The following is a 27,486-nucleotide window of genomic DNA, read 5'->3' on the forward strand; positions in this document are numbered from 1 at the left end:
TACTCGTTGAATAGTAAAATTTACACCACAATGTCGAGCTCTGGTGAATCCAAATGCCGATCAAGGGACAAACACTCAACAAGTATTGACAAAGACATTGGAGTGGGACATTGAACCTACGCAACCGTATTTGATAAAATACTATCTATAATCTTAATTTTCAACTGTAGAACTAAAATCAAATTAAATTAAATTGTATTTACTAAATTGTTTATTGCTTTCATCAGACATTATTCATTCGTTTTCCTAAATTTAATATAATATTTTATTAAATATATTAAGCATTAACACATAGACCCTAATTAAAAGACTACAGTACAGCCGCCGCCGCCACAACTGCACCTTTCTTTCCTCCTACTCCGTCTTCTTGCCATCTGGTTTTTTTCGTCACCCGCTGTAGCCTACTGCCATTTCCTTCCTCTTTCTTCTTCTTCTTCTTCCCCATTCTTCTCCTTTCTCTCCGTTTCGATTTTTCCTTTAACTTCTTCCTTCAACATCTTGAACCCGCTCCTGCTTTGAGGGCGCCGACCTTCGTGTTCGGGGGCGACGAACCCTCCGGTTCTCTGTGTAGCTCCGCGGCGCGCTGATTGTGTATGTGTATCTTAGATTGATGAGTTGTTGTCCTTATCTGCGTTGAATTTTGAATTGTGCTGTTTTTTTGGGAAAATGGCCGTATTTGCCGACCAGTTTGTGGAATTGAATCAGTGGTATTGTTTTAATATGAACGTGTTCTGTGGTTGCTGCCTTTTTGTGAAATTAATACTTAGGGAACGTGATTTCATGTTTGGTTTTGCCATGAAATATTATTTGCTTTCACTTCAGTGTTTCAGTTTGAATTTTCAAGGAACTTGATGCGTTAACTGTTCTTCAAGCATTGGTTGCACATGGATGACCTTTCGCCAAAAGAATTTTCTAAAAACCATTGAATCTGCAATTGCCAATGTTCGAATTTACTGTGGAGTTTGATATCTAATGGTGCTTTCGACATATCTAGTTATTTGTCTTATGGTCTTCATTAATACAACTTCTTGATTTACTTGTATCTCTCAACCCAACCCTAAAATTATACTTATATCTTCAATGATGTGATCTGTGTATCAAAACTTGTCAATTTCACTTAAATTTGTTCTAATCCATTCTGATAGGAAACTGCCTGCTGGATATGATTTGCATTTGGAACCTATCTGTTGAGCTTGAACTTATATATCAGTGTGGTTACCCTTCCATTGATCTGTAAAATCGGGAATTCTATCCGGCTTGAACTCAGAAGATCTTTACTAGTTCCCAATGACTTTGCGCAAAGCCCCACATCCTCGACTTCTCCTCAACAACGTTTCCTGCATGAGAAATGGGCAGCAGATTCATCGCCACGTGAATGTCTCCCTCCACGACGGAGGAGCTCTGGTCCTATCCGGCCCCAATGGATCTGGAAAAACTACGCTTTTGCGCATGTTAGCTGGCTTCAACAAACCTTCTGCTGGCGAAGTTCTTTGGAACGGGCATGACATAACTAAATCTGGCATTTTTCATCAGTACAAGCTTCAGCTGAACTGGTTATCCCTCAGAGATGCCATCAAGGATAAGTTCACAGTTCTCGACAACGTCCTGTGGTATGAACTGATAGAAAGCAAGCAGGGGAAGTCGATGCCGGCGCTGGAGCTTATGGGGTTAGGAAGATTGGCGAAAGAGAAAGCGAGAAGGCTGTCCATGGGTCAGAGGAAAAGGCTGCAGCTTGCTCGGCTGTTGGCGATTGATAGGCCAATTTGGCTGCTCGATGAGCCTTCTGTAGCATTGGATGATGAAGGGGTGGAATTGCTGGAGTACATTATTAGGGAGCATAGGAAGAAGGGGGGAATTGCCATTGTTGCGACGCATCAGCCTGTTAAAATGGAAGATGCGATGATTCTGAAACTGCCTGCGAGGTTCCCCGGAAGGATGACTTTTGTGGATATGCTCGACCGTGATAAACTTGAGGTGGATTGATTAAAGCAGGTGTTTTGTGACTTGTTCTATGCTATATATCATCAGCAGCCATAAATTTTTGAAGGAATTGAATGGATGCTGTTTTGGGTCTGTTTCGATTAACTTGTGGTGCTTCATTGTATTGTGTGGTTGATTGATGATGCATCTTCTTAATATTGGCGTTTCTGTATGCAGCCATTGTATCATCCATTGGAAGGCAAGAGGACAAACTCCACAGGTAAATTCAATTTATTTATATTTATATTTTTATAGTTACTGGAATTTGCAAGAAATTTAGGTTTCAGTCTTGTACCTACTTTTGGTTATAAATTCAGTTTATTGTTGAGAGATGATTATTTGTTTTAGTTGATATTGGTTACAATCTGAATTGTGCTTATTCTTGAGAGTAGAGTAGATCATTGGTTAGTACACTTAGGTAGTGTTTGTCTGTGTTTTGATTTTTCACAGTTGAATTTATAATTATTAAAAATATATGTTATACTCCTGTCTCATGCAAATATATTTTTTTACTCTATCTGTCTGCCTGTCCATTCAAATGTACTTTTTTCTGTTACAGTAAAATAATTTTTATATTAATATTAAAATATATGAAATTTTTACATAATTTATGTATAAAAAAGATATTAAATGACTTCTAAATAAATTTTAATTTCTTTTTTTTATAAAATAATTTATATAAATCAATGATATAATATATATTATATACTTTTATTATTTATAAAGTGACTCCTACACTATATTGTAAGTTTATAACTCATATCTACAACAAAGCCGGAGTTGTTACCATAATTTAAGGATGTGTTTTGGATACCAATTTCAAATCAAATTTTCAATAAAAAATACACTATTTAATCTCATAAAGTATTAGTACATTATATAGACCAAAATTCAATTATAAAATATCAAATCAAAACCATATCAAATCAAGCATATGCTTTCAATTATGTTTTCATCAATATTTAAAAAATAATTAAAATAAATATTCTAATAATATTTTCAATGTTTCTAAACACGCATCTACAATTCAAAAAATTCATAATAGAAAAAAAATAAAGATATAAAAAATTAAATCATATGACAAATGTCTAAAGATACCTAAAAGTACTAAGTAGTTATTTCTACAACAAACAGTCAGAGACCAAAGCTGGGACTGACTCCCTTCTTATCAGCATTCAAAAATTGATACAAGAAATGTTAATTACAGGCACACATAGTTACGTTACATACAAATAGAAAAGCTCACACACTAGCATTAGGTTGGTTTCCAGCAAGGATGAGCGAGATTTCGAGGCCGCGACTAAATGCTTGGTTGAACATAAGCCGTGTCTGGAAAGTCGACACAAATGGAAACCACGAGAAAAGAGCAACGGGGACAAAGATGATCATACCCATTAAGGCATCGTATAGTCGGGCAATTGACCTCATAGACTTCCACAGCCCGATTTTCTTCACCAGCGGCTTCCATGCACAAGCGATCTGCCAAAAACATCAAGACTCACTTTCGAGCATAAACTCAATGGAAGTAATGGTCACAAAAGGCATGCATTATAATGATTCTAATCCAGTGGATCTCTTCTTATGCACTCTCATTACTGTAGCAATCGAACCTTTCACAAACACTCACTCTGCAATAACTATATAGTAAGTAATTCATATATAAAATTTAATACATCTATCAAGAACACATTGCATCCTGAAAATAACATCAAAATACTAGTATATGTAAGTGTCAACCTCAAGGACACTAGTCAACAATATGGAATATGGATTTCAAAAAATTATTTTTTAATATATAAACATGAAAAGAATGTTGCTTGTGATAAATCCTAAAATTATAAGGTTTGTACCTTTTGTACCTATTTTTAATTTGTTTATTATTCAACTCTCCTGGTTGATAATAAAAATATATCATACAATCTCACAAAACATCATATCATAATATTTATTAAATCAAAATTCAAATAAAAAACTCAAACCCAAACCCAAACACATCAACATAATAAATCTATCTTGTTATTAGCTTAGTTTTGACAATTTAAGGATCATTATGAAGATGGGAAAACTTACCGAAAGGATTGCCCAACCGGTGGGTAGAAAAGCAAGGAGACAAGCAAATATATCGCCAACAGAGAGGTTTGTAAACACAATGGCACAAATCAAACCAGCCAGTGCCATTAAAAATACTAAGCCTTGGACAAATCTTAGAAGCAACTGGAAATTGACCGACATTTTCTGACTAAAAGTGAACACCTGTGGAGTCAATATTAAACATTATTAACTGGGAATACTTGGTAAGCTAAGACATTGGTGAAATTAATTGCTGGAAAGATTCAATTTCTGCTTTTGGATGCATACCTTGAAAAGAATTATAAGCACTGCAAATGCTACCCAAGAAAACCCGTATACCTGTAGATGGAAACAGCTGACTAATTATATAGAAACAAATACTTAACGATGTGCAGCAAATAAATGAATCGAACTCTTATCCAGGCATGAACAATTGACAACAAATAAGTAAACTCTTTAAAGATACAGCAGAAAATAATTGAACTCTAATCTTAAAAACAATCAGCTAGCTGTTATCGAGAAAAAAAATGTCATCATTTGATATTCCACATAAGCCTTAATGCTAGAACATGTTGCCAACATTACTATCAAAAGCATGGTCTTCAAAATCAATGCATTAAAGGCAAATTTAAGGTAATTATCACTATAGGGAGAAGTATATACCGAAAGTGATTGACTGTCTCCCTTGACATCTAAATGGTAGACAATACCATACTGGAAGATGAAAAAACGTAGGCTCAGAATGGTTTCCATCACTCTGCCTCTGAAGTTACGAATATGTGACTGCACAAAGTGTTACATGTTAATACACTAATGTGGAAGCTTTACAAAGAGCTCCATAAACTTATCATATCTCAAAACTAAAGGGATAAGCTGCTTGAGCAAAACCAAGCTTAGTATCCATACCAGTTCTTCATCCCACCAAGCCTCCCAGCTTTCTTCTCCTTTAACTCCAATTCCACCTCTGTAAAAGAGCCAATTTGTCCAATCCCGAAAGTCTTCTACTGTTCTGATAATGACAAAAGATAACTACTCAGTCACTTTCTATTTTTTAGGTACACCAGAAATAAAATATATATATATATATACTTAGTCGGTCTTGCATCAAAGATTGCAGAATGGAGAGCTTACTTTTGCCACTCAAATCCAGATGGATTAAATAAATATGGAGCAAACAGCCAAGAAACAACTAGAATCCAACTGCTGATTGTGAGAAGAATATAGGATAGACCTTTGTTGTACCCAAATGCAAAGATAACAGCCAAAAGCAGCACAATTTCCATTCTGAGAACAAAAAATAAAAAAGAAGCTATTTGAATACATTCACAGAAACAAATAAATTCAGACAAATTCAGGCGCATGCAAGAGAGAGAGAGAGACCCCTTAACAAAATGACTTCGTGCATACAGCCTGTAGTTTTCAGTAAACTTGATGTGGCGAACCACAAATCCTCTACCAGTTGCTTGATACTGCAAAACAAGTTGTAGATCTTACAGAGAATCCAAAAGTGGCATCATTCATAGGAAAGAACTGTAGTGAACTGTACCCTGGCACCACCATGAAGAATAGTCCGACCAAAGTAATGTGTTTTGGTGCCCAATGAGAATGTGAAGAAGATGGTACAAAGCTGGAATTGCATTGTTACGAAACTAACCATAGCCTGTATTGCAAAGGTCAATGTAAATTGGTTATACAGGAAATAAAAAATAATAATAATAAATTATATAATTTAGATAGAAACATCTGTTAAAATCATTATTATTAATTTATTATATGTACAATAAAATCATGTTTATTTTAGATATGTTAATAATATAAGAGCTTATATTATCAAGTCCAGAAGGCTTATTAGCCCAAAAATCTTATTTTCCAAACATCCAAATAACTGTCATGGCTATTAATATACATTTGAAAAGCTCTATGGAGCAAGCTCTTGGTTCAAATTATCTTCTGTCCATCTATTCCGTTAATTGCCAACATACAACACTGCCTTCCAAGCCATTATCAAATGCATAAGCAATTGACAAGATGGACACGTGTGTGGTAACAAAGAATACACAAATGATAATATGGAGAAACTCCCAAAAGTTAAAAAAAGGAGCGGCCAAGTGTTAATGCAACATAGAGTGTTTCATCAAGGAAAACTGTCATGTGACTCTTGAGAACAATGGAAATGAATACGAGTATTAGATAAAGAAGTGAACAACAAAATTAGAATGTTGAAAGAACTTACCTAAAATTCATTCTCGCAAAACTCAAAAAAGACTGGCATACCTTCAGGAAACCCTGTTCCAAGATGAAGCCTAAAATCATAGGCACTGCTGTAAACACACCAATCTGGAAAAGAAACTGTGCGTTCAATGCTGCATCAAGAGAAGTATTCTGTAACACCTGGGCCACGTCATTCATGAACTCGCCAACACCAGACAATGCCTTGAAAAGAATAAGACATGATGTAAGCAAAAATTCAACAAGTTTACAAGGAAAAGGCGTTAAAAGAGGGGTGTTTGCACATCTGTTAATTCTTCAACAAGCTACCAAGATGTTCAATAGTTAGCCTTAAGAAAAGGTTGGACAGGAATTTCTGTTCCCTTGTTTACTTATGCGTAGGGCCTACCAAATGTTAAATGGCAGGTCTGCCTCGCTCACTTCCTCGATAGAAAAGGGAAGGGTTCAATTAATATTCCTTCTACTAAGAATTATTAATTGAACCCTTCCCTTTTCTATTGAGGCCAAAAAACAAAGTATAGCCTCCCGTATAGACCAAAACTTACCAAGTATAGCCTAAAACTATCAAGTATAGAAATGGGCACAGCAGCAGGAATGAAAATCTAATTATCAATGTCAAAACAAAGTATTAGGCCAAAAACTTACCAAGTATAGCCTCCCGTATAGAAATGCATACACTGTCAGCACCGTCAACTGCACACATTTTTCATAAAAATTAAGTTATGATGAAACTTCAATTAAAATACAGTAGCATGAATATGAACTCTACCCACTTCAGAAGTACACAGATGGCACACTTTTCCCATCAAATGGGCACAGCAGCAGGAATGATACAAGATAAACCAAAATGAAGGAATAACCAAAAAATAATAATATAACTAACCATGGTACAGAAATAGTATCCAACTGTCGTGAAGTAAAATGAGAGCATCCTGAAGAAATCAAACAGCTGCCCAAGCCTGTAAACATCCCTACTAAGCACTTGTTCGCCATTGCCGCCAGCAACCTTGCCCTCGAAAAGTGCAATTTGATTGAGCCCAACATCACGTCCCTTACCAACCTGTATAGCATTCAATAAGCCTAGTCCATACCTCAGAATGTCCTTAAAGGATGGCAGGCACAATACCTGAATATATTCATGGTGAGTCACATTTCCCTGGCGTAATGTTGTATTGAAACCTGCAATTTTCCAACACTAAATCAGAAAATAACATGGCAGTCATAGTTTAATCCTGCATCTTAGAAAATCAATAATAATAGAATACAGAGTTACACTATGCATCGCCTGGATACAGATGAAAATAAAAAGCAGTGTTTCATGCTAGTTTTATGCGTGCTACAGTAATAAATAAATAAATAAAATTCAACTCCTATAAAAATCACAACAAACACATAATTTCTATTCAAAGCTCATACCAAACACCTATTTTTCATTAAAAAATATTATGTCAAGACCTATTTTCAATTTAATATTTGTACTATTCCAAAAACACAGAAACAAAATCATACTGGACATCAAATTAAATTTGATAATGATTAGAGACTTACTACATAATGACTATTTTAGAGAGATTTTTTGTTCTAAACTGTGTTCTTTTATACTTCTTCTAATATAACAGCTAGGGTTGTCTTTCAACTTTTACCCTCCCTTTAGTAGCAATATTTAAAAAAACAGCATATATTGCCTCCAAAAATATAAAAAATATATCTATGTAATGACACAAAAGCAAACAACATTATCAATATAAAAAAGTACCTGCATATATATCTTCACTTATATTGATAACACGGGATGCTTTGCTGATCCCTCCCCTAGTTATATGGAAAATTCTATCAAAAACATCGGGATGCCCATAATGCATACGGCACCTAAAGAAGATCACAAGAGGCATCATCAAACACAAAAATATTAACTTGCACCCTGCTACCATTGGAAAGCAAGTATGACTCACTTCAAAGGATTTGCCAGAACACGCTGGCCGAGTGTGACAAAACTAGTTTCTTGATTAGACATGAAGGATGCCAGAGAAGAAACACTGCATCGTCAAGCCAAGAAGTTAAAAAGGGTGCAGGGCAGAGAAAGCACAGATGTATATTCATACGACTTCAAATCACCTTCCAGTAAATACATGCTCCCTAACACCTAGTATTGTAGGGGAACGTAATCCATGGTCGCACAAAAACTCTTCAAGAAGATTTCTCATCTTCAATGCTTCCTCAAAATAATTGTCCTGGTGTGGATGGAAAAACAATATAAAATAAAGTAAAAGATTCTGAAATATCTGAATGGATACAGGCCAAGATACTTACGAGAATATAAGTCATATAAGAAAGACAACCACCAAAAACTTATTTATCTCGTCCTAAACAACAGGAACTAGTAGTGGTGGATGACCACATCCAGCCAAATTTTTCATAGATATGAATGTCGAAAAACAAAACATAAAAAGAATTAGAGAGACAAATATCACTTAACTCCTAAAGAAAGAGTTTTTGATATTCCTAAAATTTATTCACTACTTTTCTAAAAAATAAATCCACCAACCATGTGATAGGGGGATATTATAAGATCATCTGAAAATAATAATAATAATAATATATATATATAACAAGTACAATACTAATATTAATCAACCTTCTAGGAATATAGCAGAACTTTTTTGGCTACAAATAAAGTGACAATCAACTACATCTTGTTACTATATTATCACCAACAACATGGCTTACGAGAGAGTAGGACGTATCAAATTAACAAAAATCCTAATGTGACAAGATGATACAGTACAATATGGGAACTTTTGTAACTGGGCGATAGAAAGCATACCTGGTTCATGTCAATTGTCTGCACAGCATTACCACGTGTGAAGACAACAGCATGATTTTGATTCTCAGGCTTCCCTTCACCCAATTTAGGATTTCCTGGTAGTTTTATGGAATAAATCTCCTGTATCATATTATCAATTTAAGTCATAAAAATGCAGTTTGAAGAAGGAAAAATAAAAAATAAAAAATCCAACAAAGATATATGGGTGAGCCAAAACTAAAGAATATTCACATACAGCAATATGAGTTATGAATGAGTGAATTGGTACACTGAAAAGATAGTTGGCAGGAAGCTTCCTTCTGATGTAAAATTATAACGATAACAAGTAATAAAATAAAATTTGGTAAACAACTTTCTAATGGAAGCTCGGGCACCGCACAAGAAACCAAGCACTTACTCTCTTTTCCAGAAACTAGTTTTTTGGTTATTCACACTCTACAAAAGCCTATTTATTACATTCAACCACAAATAATCAGAGGTGATAACTTGACAAAGAAGAGGGTAAGAGAATAGATTAGCTGCCTTATTGACTTTTAAAGCAACTGGAAGGAAAAACGCAAACCTTGTCTTTTCCGTTGATATCAGCCTTCACAAGTTTTGAGAAATATTCTGTGAACACTTTTCCATCTTTCAGAGTTTCAACCACATCGATGAAAGCAACTCTAAGGGCTTCATTTCTGTAATTAGTAACAAGTAAATGCAGTAGAATGACAAGGTGAAAATTTTCTCAGTAAAAATAAACAATATAAGCTAATGTCCATAATATGTTGTCATAGCTTCAGCAATATCAGGATTTGACTTCCATTCAGCATAACAAAAGATGATGATATTGAATTAGCATGGTATCATATAAAAGTAATGGTTTAGAAATGTAGGCACTAGGCCATAAAATTAGTCCAGTCCATGATACCGTTTATTCTTCCTACATTATTGCAATATGTGTACTTGAGGATGTTTCCTTAAAAAATACTAGTTTTATGACGAATTATTAAACTATTTCTAAGCTCACTTCTATTACTATTACCCAATGTAGTCAAAGAAAATTTGTTTGGATATATAATTGTGACTTAAGGATTATTGTGCTCACAAATTTATTTTTTAAACATGCAAATATTAAATGTACATCATTTAATATATAAATAACAATGCATCACATTCAAATTGAAGTGGACAACTTAATACAATACCAAACCTTTGCATCAACAAAGCAATATCCGCAGCCTCAGGTTTACGTTCTTCTTTCTGCTTTCCATATATCTGACAGGTAACAACATACGTAAATTTGAGATCTGCTTGAGCTCTTGCTTCTGGAGACAACTCAAAACCTTGAACATCAGCTGATTCTTTTCTATTGATTCCCACTTCCACATCTGAATTTTAATGACCCCTCAGATACAGGCACACAAACAACTTATGAACAGATGGAATTATTAAGTCATCATTAAAATGCAAACCTCCAACTAGCATTCGTTCAATATAAGCTTGAAGCATTAAGGCTTTCCTGTAGTACATCATTCCCCGAACTGTTCAAGTAAGGATATAAGTGAAAACAAAGTCATAAACATAAATACAGAAATAAAAGCAAAAAACCCATGGAGAAGCATAAACTCTAATTCCAGTAGGTAGGGTATATGAATGTTGAAAATCAACTTCTCACAACTCCAGGACTAGGAGCATTAAATGACTAGCCAGTATGTATCAAAAAATTATGCCATGCAGAAATAATCTTTTTGGCATGACAATTAGTATCCAAAGAGATGATCATAGGATAATGAAAATTATACAACTTAGTTGTTTCCTGCATACTTGATAGAAATGAGAGTCATAAATTATACTCCTTCGGTCCCGTGACCACATTGTCATTTTTGTATATCCCACATTTCATGTCACTTTCTTTTTTTTAAAAAAAAAAAAAAACATAAAGTTTAATCTCATTTTAAATTTTTTTAAAATTTTAATTAATTATAATTATAATAATTCTTCTACTAATACATTCTTAATTATTTAATAATTATATCCCTTCTAAATTGCAGTGTCTACAATATCATGGACATAAAAGCTGGGACGGAGGGAGTAGCAGTTAATGATCCATGATTAATACAGTTATAGTAGTCAATGGTTTTAACTTCAACAATAAGGAAATGCAAACAATCATTATCCTAAAGAAACTGTAGAAACAAAAGGACAAATAAGAAGAATGATTTCTAGTGTAGTGTGCACTAGAAATGAAGGACTACTATCTAGAATAATGGTATGAAGGCACTGAAGATGTACTTCAGAAGACAATCCCTCACTAAAGTCACATGATGTGCAGCCAAAACAGTGATAAACTCACTCTGATGCTAGATTAGTACCAGCACCATGGTGTGGCATTTGATTAATAAGCTGGCAACAAAAGCAGAGAAGTGTGGTTTTAAGCTGAAAACAACCAATTATAAAACTGAAGAACACCCACCAGTCCTTGCTAATGTTTGTCCTCGATAAGAAGCCCAAAACCGTAGCTCAAGAATATGCTCTGCATTATCAAAAAGATCTAATTCTGTTGTGTTCTCATCACGTCCAATCCGAGCAAGAAAATTTTTCCATTCATCTGCAACACAAAAGATAAGATATCATCAACAAAAGAAAATCAGTGCAATACTGTTCTGATGAAGTAGTGTAACCTTACAAAGCTCGTTTATAAATCAAAATATTACTAGAAACAAGAAATGATGATCTATATTATCAGATCCAGACGTATTCAGAAAATTCTAAATCGATAATCTATCTATATACTAAACCAAGATATTATTGCATGAATAGCAATTTCCCCCGAATGAGTATATCCTCACCAGATAAAAAAAGGTATACTGAAAATTCATAATTTCTCACATTCGTATAAAATAAATGTTAATAGTACATTTGATCTTTCGAACCTTGATATTACCATAATCAAGCACATCATATCTGTTTGGTTTGTGTTTGCATAGTGGTTTAATTTGATGAATTGTGAGATGGAATAATGCATTTTTTTGGGGAGCGTGAGGATTAAAAATGCATTATTCCATCTCACAATTCATCAAATTAAACCAAACAAAAAAAAAAATGTTAAAAGAACAGAGCCTATGTAACTTTATTTGTATGCTAGAATTATGACAAGTGTATAATTCTTAACCCTAATCTGATACCATGAATTCTGAGAAAGCTCATATCATGTATAGTAACATAAAATGCAGTACCTGGATAGATCTTTTGCAGGTAAAACAAAGTAGAAATGCCGTCCTCATTTTTCCTACGAAGTTCATCCATGCTGTAAAGCACAATCTCCGAGTAATATGGAGTGAAAACACTGTAAAAACATCAACTACTGTCACAAACATATCCGATACAATTAATGGCTAGAATCATGAAATAAAAAATGAAGCTTCTACCTAAAAGATAACATCTCTCGAACTGGCTTAGCAACTGGCATCTCCATAAAAAGAGAATTAGTGAAAAACTGAAGACGCCTTTGAGCCTCGAGATTTTTAGGAATATTTGCAGCAGAATCTTGGATGGTCAGGAGTGAATACAATCTATTGATTTGTGCTTTCTGTGCATATATAAGTACTTTAGCTCCCGCTCATTAGAGAATTTTCTGATAGATGAATTCAAAATGGGCATACAGATGCAATAAGCATACCAGCTCTTCATCTTTAGGCCACTTCAAGTTTTGAAAGAGACGGCCTTCAGTCCTTGCTTGTGTGAGGATATTCCATGTCTCCATATTATCTCTGCAAGTGAGTGGTAGGATTCAATGCAGAGTGCAGACATTAATTAAAAAAACAAAAAAAAAGAACAACCTAGCATCTACACAAACCTCATGTTGATATATAGGACATCAATTCTCATAATATCATACAGATCCAAAATAGCTTTAACAGCACTAGCTTCAACGTCACGGGTATGATCCGTTTTCTGCACAGAAAAAAAAAAAAAAAAAAAATTCAAAATATGGGCAACCCAACAAAATACCTGCAGCGAGGCATACACTGCAATCTAAAAATAAGAATGACTTCCACAATGACAAGTGACAAACTGAAGTAACATACTACCAAATGAACAAAATGATGTACCAACCAAACAGGCTACAGAAATAAACTGTTTACTTGTAAAAGCATTAGCAATCTCCCAATATCGCTCTAAAAACACTTCATCTGACAACTATTTCACCACACTAAAAAACAATAGCAAAAAAACCCAAACAGTAAAAAAGAAAAAGCAAACACTAATTGCTTTACCCACTATGGGCTATAAACATTTAATTTCAAACTCTCAAATCTTCTGTTCTTTTTTCCTTTATTTTTGGGAGGTACTTTTAATTTTTCTTTGTGTAAAGATGGATATACCCAAGCACATCAAACATTGACATATTTTACTTAACTAATGCAAAAAACAGCTGGGTTTCAAACCAAACGATACTGCTTTTGACACAGATAACAAAACTTAAAGCAACATAACCACGCAGAACAAGCTGCAACAATAAAATTACAAGGGAAAAAAAAAACCATTCCATCCAGCAGCACTGAATAAAGATCAAAGTGATGAAAGAACTGACAGGTTAGGTCTAATGTATACAAACCAGAATTCCAAGCAGTCCCTTAATTTTTGATATAACAGTTGGTAGTTTATCCAGCCGCAAGTCAGAGTGAATGGATCGGTTCACTATACTCCCATGAATGTCTTCATATATCCTTTCAACCCTAGTATGTTTCCAAGAAACATTATAATAACTAGATATGATATCTGAAAGCATCAAAATCTAAAACTTAATGACCTTACCATTTCTTTCCTTTGTCGTCCAAAATAGACATAAGGATAAATTTGATGCTATAAAAGCATTCCTCAACAGCATATTTCATGTAATCATCCTTCGAAATTCTTTCCCAAAGCTCATCTTGGGATTCTCTATTCTCTAAAGCAATATCCTTTGCAAGGAATATCTGCATGATTCGGTAGGGAAAACAAAAAAGGTATTCAGATTACTGATACAAAAATCATGTAATTCAAAGACACAGGCAGACCTTGCTAACTAGAAGGAAAAGTGGCCACTGGACAAGGGGCAGGCTTCCTGAATTCTTGGGCATTTGAAGCAACTCCACTTCCCTATATGTGAAAGAGTACAATGCAACAATTAGAACGGAATTCAAGCATCTAAAGTAAATGCTGCAACTTCAATATATATATGATAGGGAAAACTGTAAAACTCACGAATTGCTAATATAATCCTCCTCCCTTAAATTCTTTATGATTTCATTCCAAAATGGAGAAAATCGAGCAGCATCAATTTTGTTCTTTTTCACACCCTTCAGCGAGACAAAAACACATCAATGATATATTAACTGGTAAACAGCACCTTAATCAGACAATGAGGAAAATGAAACTACATTTTGCCATCAACCAACACTAAAATGGCATGATCATATCCATGCTCTGATAGCATGCATATCTAATTCAAGTAAGTCAAAGTTCATCAACCATCTTTTCGTACAAGTATATAATATTAGATGATATGTAAGAACAATATACTTAACGTTCTTTATAGTAATTAACTTGCCTGAAAGTGAGATGCAGAAAACAATCACTATGCTAGTTCGTTTTCCTGGCTTAAGAAATTATAGACTTTACAAGGTCCAAGGGTTTAGATGGGTTTGCAAGCCACAAACTAACCAACAGTTTTCCATGGAATAGGAATCTAAACAAACAGAAACTTATAAGCAAAGTTTCAAAGTCATTTTTATTTCTTCATAGAATAAAATGTAATAATTTAAGCCACTCATCAATACAGAAAAAACACAGCAAAGCAAAGATAATGGAAAAAGAAATTATGAAGTTCTTCATAGTTTCTTTCTAATTTATACAAAAATTGCATATCTTTCATTATGCCTAACATCAACTAAACTATGCAGAAAAATATGTAAGACAAGATGAGTAACTGGTTTTCAATGGACATGTTACTAACCTCACCAAATGATTCTGCGGGAGCCCTGTAAAAGAAAGTTATAATTTAATTACACTTATAAATATAAAGGGCAAAAGGTTCACAGATTATCAAGCTGAATAAAGAACCTGTTAGGCAGTGGTGCATGCAAAGTATTTATAAATGCAGCGGGAAACTTCTCAAAAAGTTGGTGAACAGCATCAAGAGACCTAATCTGAACATAATAAAATAGAGAACTTGTTTAAGGATTAAAAAAAGACTATCAATTAGAACCAATCCATTCTAATTGAAGAAAAAGACAAATCCATCCCAAATTCAATGTGTATCCACATGGATTAGAAAATGCCAGGATTTCTATAAAGAAACAAAACAATTCCATACACTACCTCTCCAAGGCGATCTCTAGCACCCAGCAGGAAGCCCCATACCGCAGATATAATAGTGTAGAATATATGGATATCCAAGAGATAAATCTGCATGCAAGTGTAATCTAGTTTAGGAATAAATGCAATTACCAATCATCAAACACCTTAATGCCATCTAGCATTGGAATTTAAAATTCCAAAAATGCAAAGACTCAAAAGCAGGGAGAATGGAACAAGGAAATGGATCTCCTGTGGAGGGATTGATCTCTCTCAAATATTCCCGTTCCACCATGTACCTTTGTACTATGCGATCATTGACCTTATACAATATTATCAAAAACTATTTTACTCTCCAAAAATAAATAATAAATAATTGCAGAAGTAAAAGGATAAGTACACATACGAGGAGTACAGGTGCCCATAAGCTCGCTACCGTCAGAGCATTATAGTTATCTAGCAGGGAGAAACAAATCGTAATAAGCAAGAAACATGTGAGAAAATGTTGAGGATCGTACCAAGAAAATTTATAATTATTGCATTATCCTATCAATAAGAAATTGAGATAAATAGTTCTTCTTAGGCCCACAAAAATCTCCCCAAGAAATCAGTATGACATACTAGGAGCCGTTTTTCTCCAAAACTTATGCAAGAGTAATGGAAAAGAAAGGACCAGGACAAAGTTTTTGAATATTATTCAACATAGGCACAAAGAGGATGTGACAAAGTTCAATTGTGGTCTACTGTGTCAATCGCATTCACACGAAGCTGAAAAATATGTTATAAATCACAAGTATTAAAGTTGTAACTTACGTTTTGACACAACATCATGCCATGAATATCTGACTACTGTCTGTCTTACTATTTCCTTTGTTGGTTTCACCAATGGCTGAATCTGAAATCATTAAAAACAAACTCCATTTCAATACCAAAATGTTTTAGATGCTGCAAATAGAAGGCAACTAGCCAAATCATGTGAAAGTAAGACTTAAGAGATACGAGTCAACACTTGCCAGTAGAAAATAAGCAAAAGAAAATTTGCCCCCAAGCACAACAAGCCAGAAGAACAAATATCTGCAGTGCATGAATGAGAACAAATTAGAATTTCCATCAAAGCACAAACATATACCACATTCTAATCAATAAATTAAGAGGGGGGAGAAAAAGAAAACAGTCAAAAACTTATCAAGTTGCAGTGAGATAATGTCAAAAATATTTCTCAATATCTTTCTTCATTTGAAACAGTTTTATCTCAGAATTTCATCAAATAACAAGAACAATAATCTGTAACAGAGATTAAGTTAGGGTAAATCAATATCAAGAACACAAAATAATAAATGAGAGTAGATTGGATATGAAATGCAGTTGAGAAATATATCAATTCTCAGTTCCAGAAAAAATACAAGACCACAAAATAATAAGGCTTATTTCACTTGGGAATTATTTCATTCTTTCCTTACTATTCAATCCTCACGATTCACTATAAAACTACAACATCGCAACCAAACCATTATTCAAACCAAAAACCAAATAAATAAATAGATAAAATTCACCAACTGAAGGATTTGCTGGTTTGAGATTCAAACAATCTTTTTTTACTATTCAGTCCACACGGTTTTCAATAAAAATACATTATTTCATCTTACAAAATCTCGCATCAAAATACTATTTAAACTAAAACTCAAATCCAAACACAAACCAAACAAACCCAAATTCTTGCCCTTCCTGCATCAACAAATTGCTAATTCAGTGTAACTCATGCTGTCATAAAAAACAAGGAAAGTAGTACAGCATGTAGACCTTGAAATGTTATCCAGCCAAATAAAATGGTAAAACTAACTTTTCTTTTTGTAAACCTTAAGTTTAGTTAGAGTGTGATTGTTTGGGGGATTTTTCCCAAAATGTACTATTCATCAAATTTTTTCACCCAAAAAACATCAAATCAAACACGTAATTATCATTTTTTATATTATATTAAAAATCAATTTTATATTCAAAACATCATATCAACACCTATTTATATCACATCATACAACTATTCTAATTCAAAATTTTTACTATTCAAATCTCAACTCAAAATCCAAACCCCCAAACAAACACACCCTTACTATAAACACAGGTGGACACATGTGTGCATGTGTGTATACACACATACATATATATGAAAATCCAGAAAGAATAGTAGAGAAGAGATCTAGTGATTACTTGAAGAAATCTGAAGCACTTTCATACATGCCCCGACCAACATAATAGTGTTCCTAAATTGAAAAAAGAAAGATAAATGTAAAGGCATTGTTCTTAAGCATAATTTACATCATTATGTTAACATGCAAACCTGGTGCATCCACTTCAAAAAGCGGATTAAAAGCCAATTGTCACATCGATTTGAAAGGCGGTGACATGCTGGAATACGCAACAAGAAACTCAAGAAGAACTTTGTGCCAGCATAAATTGATAGAACTATGATATAGATTTTGTATGTAGCAGAAGAGCAGCTGTTATCGGTGTCTGTTAAAGCTCTCCTGAAATTACCAAAAACTAAATAACTAAATAATCAAGAGGACCATTGGTAGCACAGAGGAGAACAGTACTAGAAGAAAAGAAAGAATCACACAGTTTCCATACACATAGAGAAAACAAATGAAAGCCGAAGCCAAGCCATAGCTAAGAAAACGGAGAAAAATTCTGGTGAGGGCTAGACGCCTTGAGGTAGAGTATGCCCCATACATCATCATGACATCCAACACGCCTAACAAAAAACCAAACAAAAGAAAATGCCTTGAGAATTTACATAAGTCAGAAGAAAGGGGTAGACCTTTAGTAAAATACTTTTCAAAACCAAAAACTGGAAAAAGAAGAAGCATATATTACTCTTCAAGAATTTCATCACAAAATAAGTTGGTCCGATGCTAAGAGCTAGTCGGATGGTCTTGCAATCAAAATTGCCTCCATGAAAAGCAATCACCACAAGTCCCTGAAAATAGAAAGGTAACAAGTTCAAAAAATAAAGCAACAAGGGGCTAACTTGTAGCATTCCGGTCCATGAATTCAGGGAAATATTCAGAAAGGATCATATGCACATGCACATAAAATCATCCACATTTTGTGTTTCAAAGATTAATTAATGTATAGGAATATGATTACATCTGGAACATATTTGCAGTTTGAAAAGGAAAAGAGAAAAACTGTTCTTCCACTAGGAGTACTGTTTTACCCTTCATTTCCAACAGAATAATATGCAACTTCACAGTTAATGTCAAACAATAAATATCCATAGTAAGCAAAATTTTGAAATTAGTACAAAATTATTATACTATTAGGAAAAGCTATTGAACTTGCTACAATATGATAAAAGAATAAGCTATCTCCTGAATAATGTTATAAGACCCAGATACCTCAAAGAAACGATTTTTTCTAATTAAATTTTCAGATTTTAAAAAGCTTCAAATTTCTTCCTTGTACTTTTGATTGTGACCCTCTGAAATGCACATGCACCACTTCCTAGGAACTTATATACTTCATCTAGGGTCTGTGCAGCGAATAACTATAACATGTAAGCTCAAAGCATCAGCATCTTCTTTAAAATCTCACTTCAAATTATTGCAGTCAAACCTGGAACATCATGAAGAGGAACAACCACAGACGATGAAAACTGTGATATAGATGTAGAAATGTCCTGTGTTCAACAAATGATGTTTTGCCACAACGATTGCTCTGACTAGTAGATTTCAGAATATTCTGCAAGCGAAAAAAATTAAACAGAAAATATTATAAGTGCATGAGATGCACCAAGCTTTCAGTGATGAGAGATGAGGAAAGGAACGACCTGTAATAGCCTCAAACTCTTTGCTATAAATATAAATTAACTATTAAACAAAAGTTCAGAGATCTACACGCTAATGCCAGGAAATTGTCCAGTAAAACAAGTATTTAAAGCAGCAAGTTGATTATTATTATTATTCAAACCAGACCTGCACTATTACATGAATTAACCTACCATTACAACAGAAAGGTCAAACAGGATTGTTACTACACAAGCTAACTAGCAACTTGAGGTTAAAAATAATAATAATTAATCATCAATTTTGTGGGTGTTTTCCTTTTCATATAAAAATTTAATAGATCAAAAATAGCAGACAAGAGCAAGAATGTAATTAATGTTTCTTGGAACTACAGCAGTTACAGTAAAAGTAATGAGTAACCTAAGGAAGGACTAAGGGGCATGCAGTCTATAAAAAACATTCATAAGTTTGACCGCTGCACTGAAATAAAAAGTGCGACTGGAAATCTTTTAACCATTCAAGCAATTTTTAAGATAATAAGTTAGTAAGGAAACATCTTATATTTAAAATGGCATGGATGAGTTCACAGTGAATAGCAAGGTGCTAAATTAAATAATCACCATTCATTCTAATTAAAAATATCCAAAGTTATTAATCATACTTCTTCAATCATAAGATGAAGCCCCAACATACTCTATACATTTAATAGATATGAGATTTTGAGAAGGGGGGGGGGGGGGGGGGGGGGAAGCATATTATGTCAGGATCTATCCAAGATTTTTCATGAAGCTACAATTCGTATAAAGCAATCAGTAGATACTGATATCAGATTCTTCCTATCCGGATGCCTACAATCTTATAAGCAGATATGAATCACATTTATTAATGATATGCATTCATGATTAAAATTGGGAACGAATAGCCAGTTGCACTCTTGACAGTTGAACTCCTAACCATGTTGCAAAATTTACAACTCATAGTGCAAGTCTGAAGCTATATAGAAGAAATTAATCTATATACAATATAATAGGAGATTTTATGACTGATAAACAACACATATTTTCATTACCTTAGACCTAGGGGTTGGCTTTATGAAAAATGGTGAACTCTTCCGCCATGGCCAACTCAATTCAAAGCAACTTAGTGACCTTAAGAAGGAAACAAGTTGAATGTCACCAGAAAAGAAAAAAGAAAGAAATATCAACCACTCCATTAGAAGGAAAGATAACATCCAAACTTTAAGGAACAATAAAATGCTGGAAATTTTTCCAGCATAACAACTTACCAAAAATATTCATTGAAATCATCATAATTTCTCCAAGCTGAATGAGGTGCTCGGCCGTTGTCATTATTTGAAGCTTCCTTTATATCAAAATTTTTATCCAGACAAAGATGTGATGTTAATTTCCAGAAAAACAAAAAATATTACCAACATGTAAACAGCATAAACTTTATTAAATAACCTATCACTAGATCATCACATTTTCCCACCAAAAGTATTTAATATTTGGACATACCGCACAAACTACATCATAAACCGGGCGTATAACTTGGTCAAGAAATGATACACTAGAATCATCAGAATCAGATACACAACTGTTGGCAGGCTTTGCATGCTGCCCTCGTATATTCTCTTCCAGCTCCCTTCCCATCTGTAAAATAACATCAATGGTCTAAGAGATGGAATTTGGATTGAAAGGTAATATAAAAACTATACCAGAATAGAGAATGAAGCATTTACTTCCACCCCACCCCAAACAAACCAAACATAGCATAACAGAAATAGGTCTTTATTATCAACACAAATATTGCCTGAAAATGAAAAGAACTTGAGCATTTCATATTCAAATTTTTTACAAACAAGCAAAGATTTAAAATGTGGCTAAATGAAATATATAAGTTTTATATCAAATTGTTCCCCAACATAAGAGTAGACAAGAAATTAGGTCAAGAAACACAGGTTCACTATAATTATAACTCAACGAAAAGTACCACTCCTAGCACAAATAGTTGACATTGACTTACATGATGAAATATGTAGCATAAGCATTCTGGAAGGAACCGCACATTCGCAGCTTCGCCCCATATTAAGAAGTACAATGAAATGAACAACAGCTTCTTCTCTTTGCTTACAGCATCCAAACTGCAGATTTACATTAAGTTATAACTTATTTGAGATTGATTATAGCAGGACAACTGTCCTCCCAAATCTACAGTTAAAGTGATGATTATAAAGGATTATTTGGGTGCTGTGAACATACCTGCCCAAGAAAGCTGGAATTCCCAAATAGTTACACCACTTAATGTAGTTGTCTAGAGACTTCAAAAACACTCTTTGCACAGCAGCCTCATCCAACATCTAGGGCAAAATAAAAAGGGAACAAGATAATATTGCAAAGTGATGTGTCTTAAATAAAATGGGCAATTAACATTCTTTATCATTTTACATGTCAAAGGAAAAGCTATAAGACAAGTCAATGCAACTAAGCAGAACCACGTTTATCAAGGCCAATTTCAGAGCCTAATCAGCATTGAATTTCAAAGAATATCCAAAAAGGGAATTCTAAAAACTGTATCTTAAAACATCTTTGCAGTACTAAGGACTCAATTAGCATTCCAATCATTTTCCACATTTAAGTGAAAGGAAAAAAGAAAAAGACAAGTAAATACAACTAGACCAAATCACCCAAGAAAATTAACGGCTGGTTGAGAGCATAATCGCAATTGCACTATAAACTTAAGCAATAAGAATTCCCTCTGCAAAATATAGCAGTATATATAGCATAATGAATAAATTTATTATGAACAAATGAAGCACGATGTCTCCTAGCCTAAACCCATTAATCCAAAGCATGATGTCCTCAAACAGTTCAACATTGTTAAACTGAGAACATAAAAGTAGCTTAATAAATGAATTTTGAAATCACATAACTATCATTACCCAACAAAAAAACAATATAAATACCACAATCATGGAAGAACACTTCCCAAATAGAGGAAAGTATCAAACATTAACAAAAGGCAAAGTCACCTATCCTGCAGCAATAAAATATCCAAGATTCACCTCCCTGCTTTCACAATTCAATCTCAGAGAGAAGCTAGGCATGCTAGATCTTGAATACATAGCAAACTAATCACATAAAAGAAATTCAACTTACTGGATCAGGTTCCTCAAGAACCCGAAGCCGGCTTTGCTCATTTGCAAGAAGATGAATAACATGCTCTCTCTGGTTTGAAATGTTATCTTTCTGCCAAAGAAACAAAAATTCAAGGAAGAGAACATAAACAAGAACCTCAAAATCTAAAGTTGAACATGTCAATAATTAAAATTAAACTAGCAAGTCCTTTGTGTACATAATTTTCCTCTGATGATTATGCTGATGTCTATATTGTACCCATATAAACAGGTACCAAACTTCAAGCATGAAAATTTTATCAGGGATTCAATAACATTAAGACCTCTGGCACATACATTACCTGGAAGAATGGCTGAGCCATACAATTCACTTATATATTTTTTTATTTTCACCCGTCCCAACTTATCTCAAATTTAATGCAGACTGACGTGATGGCATCCACATAGCTAGTTTTATATGACTAAATGGCTGCAATTAGGGTAATAAAACTCTTAGCTCTCTTCCCATGATTTGATTATATATATCATCTTAATATAAAATTTAACAAGAAGAAATTGATACATGACGATAGTAGATTCTAATAAGTACTAACACCCATGCCCTTTTACTCAAAAACACATTGACATTGATAAATAAAAATATTACACAGTGAAATTTATAAGTATAGACAAATGATGATTGCATATCCTTATATCAGCAAGCTTTAAAATATTTCTTAGCGGAGCAAAATCAAAACCATGCAGCACGTATACAGCTACTATGAATGGATCCATACATGCGAAAAGCATAAACCTCACCAAACCCAACACCCATTGCCAACTAACCTGAAAACCAAAAGTATACTGCAAAAAATCAAATATATCTAAACTCCTTGAAGACGGTGGGGAGAAACTTCCAGGTAATTTTGGAAGATCCCTATAATACTTTAAAGATGATATTGCTCCTCGCACCTGACATTCAGATTAACAGTCAATACCATATACATCCATGAATGGGAATATCATACATCAAAATATAGACCCATTGCACCTCCGGAAAAGACACAAGAGGATTCGTTACAGCAGGAGCATCAAGAGGAATAATATTATAGGGAATTAAATCTTCTGTCATTGCAGCATCCGACTCCATTACCCGCTTCATCTGGAGAGTGAAAAATGCCATTAGGGTAATCATCATAAATGCAAACCTGCCAACTCGAATGTATGGGAAGAATGTTGAGAGTAAAGAATATAAGACAAGAAAAGACCCAGCCAATGAAAGAAAGGAAGGCTATTCTCAACCACTGCAATTATACAAAAAAAAAAGTTGCAAAAAGAAGAGAGCTGGTTCTGCCAATGCAAGACATATTAAAGGAAATTTTCAAAATATTTCTCGAGGACACCACTCACAATAAACTAATCTATCATAATATATACATATATACTAGCATTTACAACATATTTAATAAAGGTATTGACAAAAACCCCTAGCAAACGGTCTTGCCTCACTGGTGGAGGCGATGAGCTATCTATCCAGTTATAATGTTATATCCTACATAACTCCCCTCTTCTGTATTTCTAGGTTCTGCACAGGGCTTAGAGGCTAGTCATTCCTACATTGTAATCTATGATTTCGCCGTGAAGTAATAAAAATAATTTAAATCCATCCATCACCTACATTCAAATTCATTGTATCATGTATCCATGTCTACACACATTTAAATACATCAACACTAATCACTAGCCCCCTCCATATCATTCGAGGAACAAATCATATAACATGGATTAGAAAACTAACCAAATTTATGCTATTCAATGCATTTTAACACCGAAGCACGAATTAATTTTATGTCTAGGATAAGAATATTCTTTGGAAAAACTAATCTAGATGCTACACAACTTTCCTTGAACAAAAATTGATGTTACTGAAACCAAATAAAAACAGTAAAATTTCAGCAACAGTGTAATAAAGGTGACAACCAAAATGATGTTACACAAGTTTACTGGACAGAATTACAATCAATATTATGCCTTTGTGTTAATTTCAGAAACAAACTAAAGAACAAATTTTACAGATTATGTAATAAAGGTGGCAACCAAACCCATAGAAAAGTTAAGACATACATATAGTAGCAATATTATGCCTTTGTGTTAATTTCAGAAACAAACTAAAGAACAAATTTTACAGATGATGTAATAAAGGTGACAACCAAACCCATAGAAAAGTTAAGACATACATATATTAGCAACCCACCTCCTCTGGGATTAATCTTTCAGCTTCCTCAGCAGAAACCTCCTTGGTCAGCTGCTCCAAGACATGACCAAGGACCTTGAGTGTAGCCAACACTCTTTTTCTTTTGACTCTTGTACTCTCCAATCTATAAAGATCCAAAGAGCACAGTAACAGAAAAGCAAATGAAAATAACAAGTGGTTTCTCATTTGAACAAAATATTGTTGAAAGTCCTACTAAAATGAACCTTGCATTGAGTACACTCTAAGAACTTACTCGCCAAAGTTACCACTAAAGACACCAGATTCCATCAATTTCATCTCATCTTCTCGCAGTTGGTCAACATTATGCTTTTGTCGGTACAACTTATAAAACTCTCGTAAACGGGTAATATCTTGGCTTCTATCTATTCTTCCCCCTCCTTCCCTCTTTGCTAGCTTTTGCTGAGTATTTTATTGGGAACCATGAAGAAGTGAGATTCTGCCCAATGCATATATACTAGAACAGAAAAAAGGCACGAGAAGTGCTTGGCTAAAATATATATATACTGGTTTGTTAACATAGAGATGTTACATACATAGCATGGTTCAAATGGTGATATATCATAGAGCAAATTAACTTAATTTTTTCCTTTGCGCCTAGGAAAGCAAATGAAGTACCTTAATAACAGACATCAAACCAGTCTTAAATTGCAAGACACCTCTTCCCTCACTATTAGGATCCAGGTTTTGAGCCAAAGAATATGCGTGCTCACACACTGCAACAAGGAATAACCAAAAGGCTACAGTGTCAGTATCATACACAAAGTGGGTGCATATATGTATAAGTGATACCATACCTCCAAGGGCTTCAGGTAAAAAACAAATATCTTGCTTATTGGTTTTTGTGTTATAATTTGATGTTACTCGTTTAGTACAATCTAATAGTCTTTGCAAAATTTGAACAGTAAGGCACTAGAGAACCTTCCAGGATTGACTCACTTACTTGTGCTTCTTTCTATAACTATTGCAAATATTTAGAAAATAACAACGAACAATTCCAACAACAAATTAAGTAGTAACTGTTTCCATTAAGTAAATTTTCTATTTATAACTTAATAGAAGAACCAAACATCCAGTAACAAGCTTCACATTAATGGTATCGAGCAAATCACAACCAAATCCAACACACTGCTCACTGGACGTCTACTCTATTTTCCTTTCCTTTTTAAAAAAGGAGCCTTCACATAGAGCGTAGAATTTTAGTTAAGCACCCAGAATTACCTTAATAATTGTATAACTGGTTTCTAGCATTGTACTTCTCATAAATAATCATACAAGCATATTTTGAGCTGATTCGCCAGCTGAGAATATTTATAGAACTTCAAAGAAATTTCAACAACACAATTTCTGAACAGAATAATGTTAGCAGAGATATATCTGATGCACACACAAGAGAATGCAAGAATCTGCATCAATGGCTCTAATCTCACATTAATTTAGCAAACTTGCTATCAATAGCAAAGCAGTTTGGCAGGTAATGTCAGAAAACCTGGCCTCAGTATCAGGAACTGATTTGTCAATAATGTCATACACAAAGAGTTGTTCTACTTGTAAACTGAAAAATGCACACAAAATTCCAATAGTAAGTGGAGTAATACTCTATTCAGCTTTGGTAGGTAGCAAAAGTGTCAATTCAGTAGTGGCATATACACCCGGGAGAAAAATATTAACATCTCTAATTCAACCCTAAAGATAAGAAAAGCACATGAACAACAACAGTTCACTTCCTGCCCAATTTAGAGATAATCAAATACTATTATATTGGGAAAGGCATAAACAAACAAACGAACATTAGAAACAAAAAATAAACAAATAAACCAGAAAGTAAGCCTACATATTCTGGAAACATTGGGATCATCTTCCTGAATCTCATCTGCCGCACGCAGAATATCATCTATGTCCCCATTCCCCAGTGAGGAAGGAACATTTGCAGCTAGGCCAGGCTCAGGCCTTCCATGCAAATCCCCACTAGCTCGTCGGCCTCGCAACGCTGCACGCACCAATCGCTCCCACAAATCCTCCACAGACATTTCCTATTAAACCAAAAACATAAGAGGAAAAACATGACAAGTTAATGCATTATCGCTGAAACTCAACCCTTCCTGTAATGCAGCTTGACTTCTTATTACATACTATAAGAATGAAAGGAAAAACAAATGTACATACATATGCATACCAAGTAACTGATGATCCACGAAAGAGGACATAAAATTCAGTGAAAATACTTCAAACAGAATGGGGAAAATTAAAGATCTAAATAATCAAACTAACATTCCAAAAAACTTCGAAATCAAATTCTTCCCCCCATCTAACGAAGGAAAAAGAGATATAGGTAAAGAAAACCCGTTTAAAAATTCCCCCAAGCTAACAAAAGAGTGGCAGAGACGTATGAAATCAGCTGTGGCACACCTGACCGAAGATCTCCCCGGAAAGTTAGCCGAACTCGCCCAGAAGACGACACTCCCCCTTCCCTTATACGGCAAAAACCCTAGAATCTGGGTTCAAGGTTCGACACAAACAGATCGTTTCTTCTTCTTCGCATTTTCAAGCAATCAGCAAGGAAGTAGAAATGGAGCCAGCAGCAGCGAGGGATCTTACAATTTGGGAACAGTGGAGAAATCTGACAAAAGATTCCCAACACGAGTTTCGCAGTGTAACGGACGCAGCAGAAAAGATGTCTATCATACGCAGGGATGGACTTTGTTTGGTGCGGTTACCTTGCGTGCAGTGCGATCGATTTCAACTAAAAACGTGTGTGCCTATCGGAAATTATATTAAACGCGGTGTCGTTGTTTAAAGCTTTAGCGACTTTCGTTCAGACCGCAACACATTTTACGCGGAAGGATAATTTGAAATATTCAAAGGGAAAACAAACAAACAATCAACACAGAAT

General features: G+C 34.3%; 2 protein-coding genes across 5 annotated transcripts; one reads left to right on the forward strand and one right to left on the reverse strand.

Annotated features, from left to right (window-relative positions):
- The first annotated feature begins 311 nt into the window (after window positions 1-311).
- Window positions 312-11,174, forward strand: LOC127244371 (ABC transporter I family member 1). 4 transcript variants are annotated; one of them, XM_051264867.1, is made up of 4 exons: window positions 312-591; window positions 1,146-1,974; window positions 2,158-2,200; window positions 11,137-11,174. In XM_051264867.1, the coding sequence occupies exons 2-4, from the start codon at window positions 1,288-1,290 to the stop codon at window positions 11,157-11,159; spliced, it is 753 nt and encodes a 250-aa protein (XP_051120824.1). In that variant the 5' UTR covers window positions 312-591; window positions 1,146-1,287; the 3' UTR covers window positions 11,160-11,174. The 4 variants fall into 4 exon arrangements, 3 of the variants coding, with proteins under 3 accessions (XP_051120824.1, XP_051120825.1, XP_051120822.1); XR_007837175.1 differs by lacking the exon at window positions 11,137-11,174 and having other exon boundaries at window positions 1,146-2,070; window positions 2,158-2,472; XM_051264868.1 differs by lacking the exon at window positions 11,137-11,174 and having other exon boundaries at window positions 1,146-1,992; window positions 2,158-2,473.
- LOC127244370 (callose synthase 9) lies at window positions 3,020-27,319 on the reverse strand. Its single transcript, XM_051264864.1, has 52 exons — window positions 27,003-27,319; window positions 26,428-26,626; window positions 25,212-25,309; window positions 24,829-24,995; window positions 24,576-24,699; window positions 23,373-23,483; window positions 23,168-23,293; window positions 22,365-22,454; window positions 21,468-21,565; window positions 21,232-21,349; window positions 20,724-20,858; window positions 20,492-20,568; window positions 20,276-20,354; window positions 19,037-19,162; window positions 18,296-18,398; window positions 18,050-18,173; window positions 17,760-17,946; window positions 17,630-17,682; window positions 16,438-16,498; window positions 16,238-16,319; window positions 15,831-15,880; window positions 15,449-15,535; window positions 15,191-15,276; window positions 15,084-15,108; window positions 14,333-14,427; window positions 14,146-14,227; window positions 13,904-14,064; window positions 13,704-13,824; window positions 12,942-13,039; window positions 12,765-12,855; window positions 12,514-12,674; window positions 12,322-12,431; window positions 11,559-11,693; window positions 10,558-10,626; window positions 10,296-10,473; window positions 9,666-9,780; window positions 9,104-9,223; window positions 8,395-8,510; window positions 8,232-8,315; window positions 8,036-8,148; window positions 7,406-7,458; window positions 7,163-7,339; window positions 6,925-6,972; window positions 6,325-6,483; window positions 5,597-5,710; window positions 5,431-5,519; window positions 5,182-5,334; window positions 4,957-5,059; window positions 4,714-4,833; window positions 4,339-4,389; window positions 4,051-4,233; window positions 3,020-3,459 (listed from the first exon to the last, which is right to left on the reverse strand). Exons 2-52 carry the CDS (start codon window positions 26,621-26,623, stop codon window positions 3,223-3,225), a joined length of 5,739 nt encoding a protein of 1,912 aa, XP_051120821.1. The 5' UTR covers window positions 26,624-26,626; window positions 27,003-27,319; the 3' UTR covers window positions 3,020-3,222.
- Between the last annotated feature and the right edge of the window lie 167 nt (window positions 27,320-27,486).

The sequence above is a fragment of the Andrographis paniculata genome, unplaced genomic scaffold (genome assembly GCF_009805555.1).
Source record: "Andrographis paniculata isolate CXL003 unplaced genomic scaffold, ASM980555v1 Contig9END, whole genome shotgun sequence".
Taxonomy (NCBI): domain Eukaryota; kingdom Viridiplantae; phylum Streptophyta; class Magnoliopsida; order Lamiales; family Acanthaceae; genus Andrographis; species Andrographis paniculata.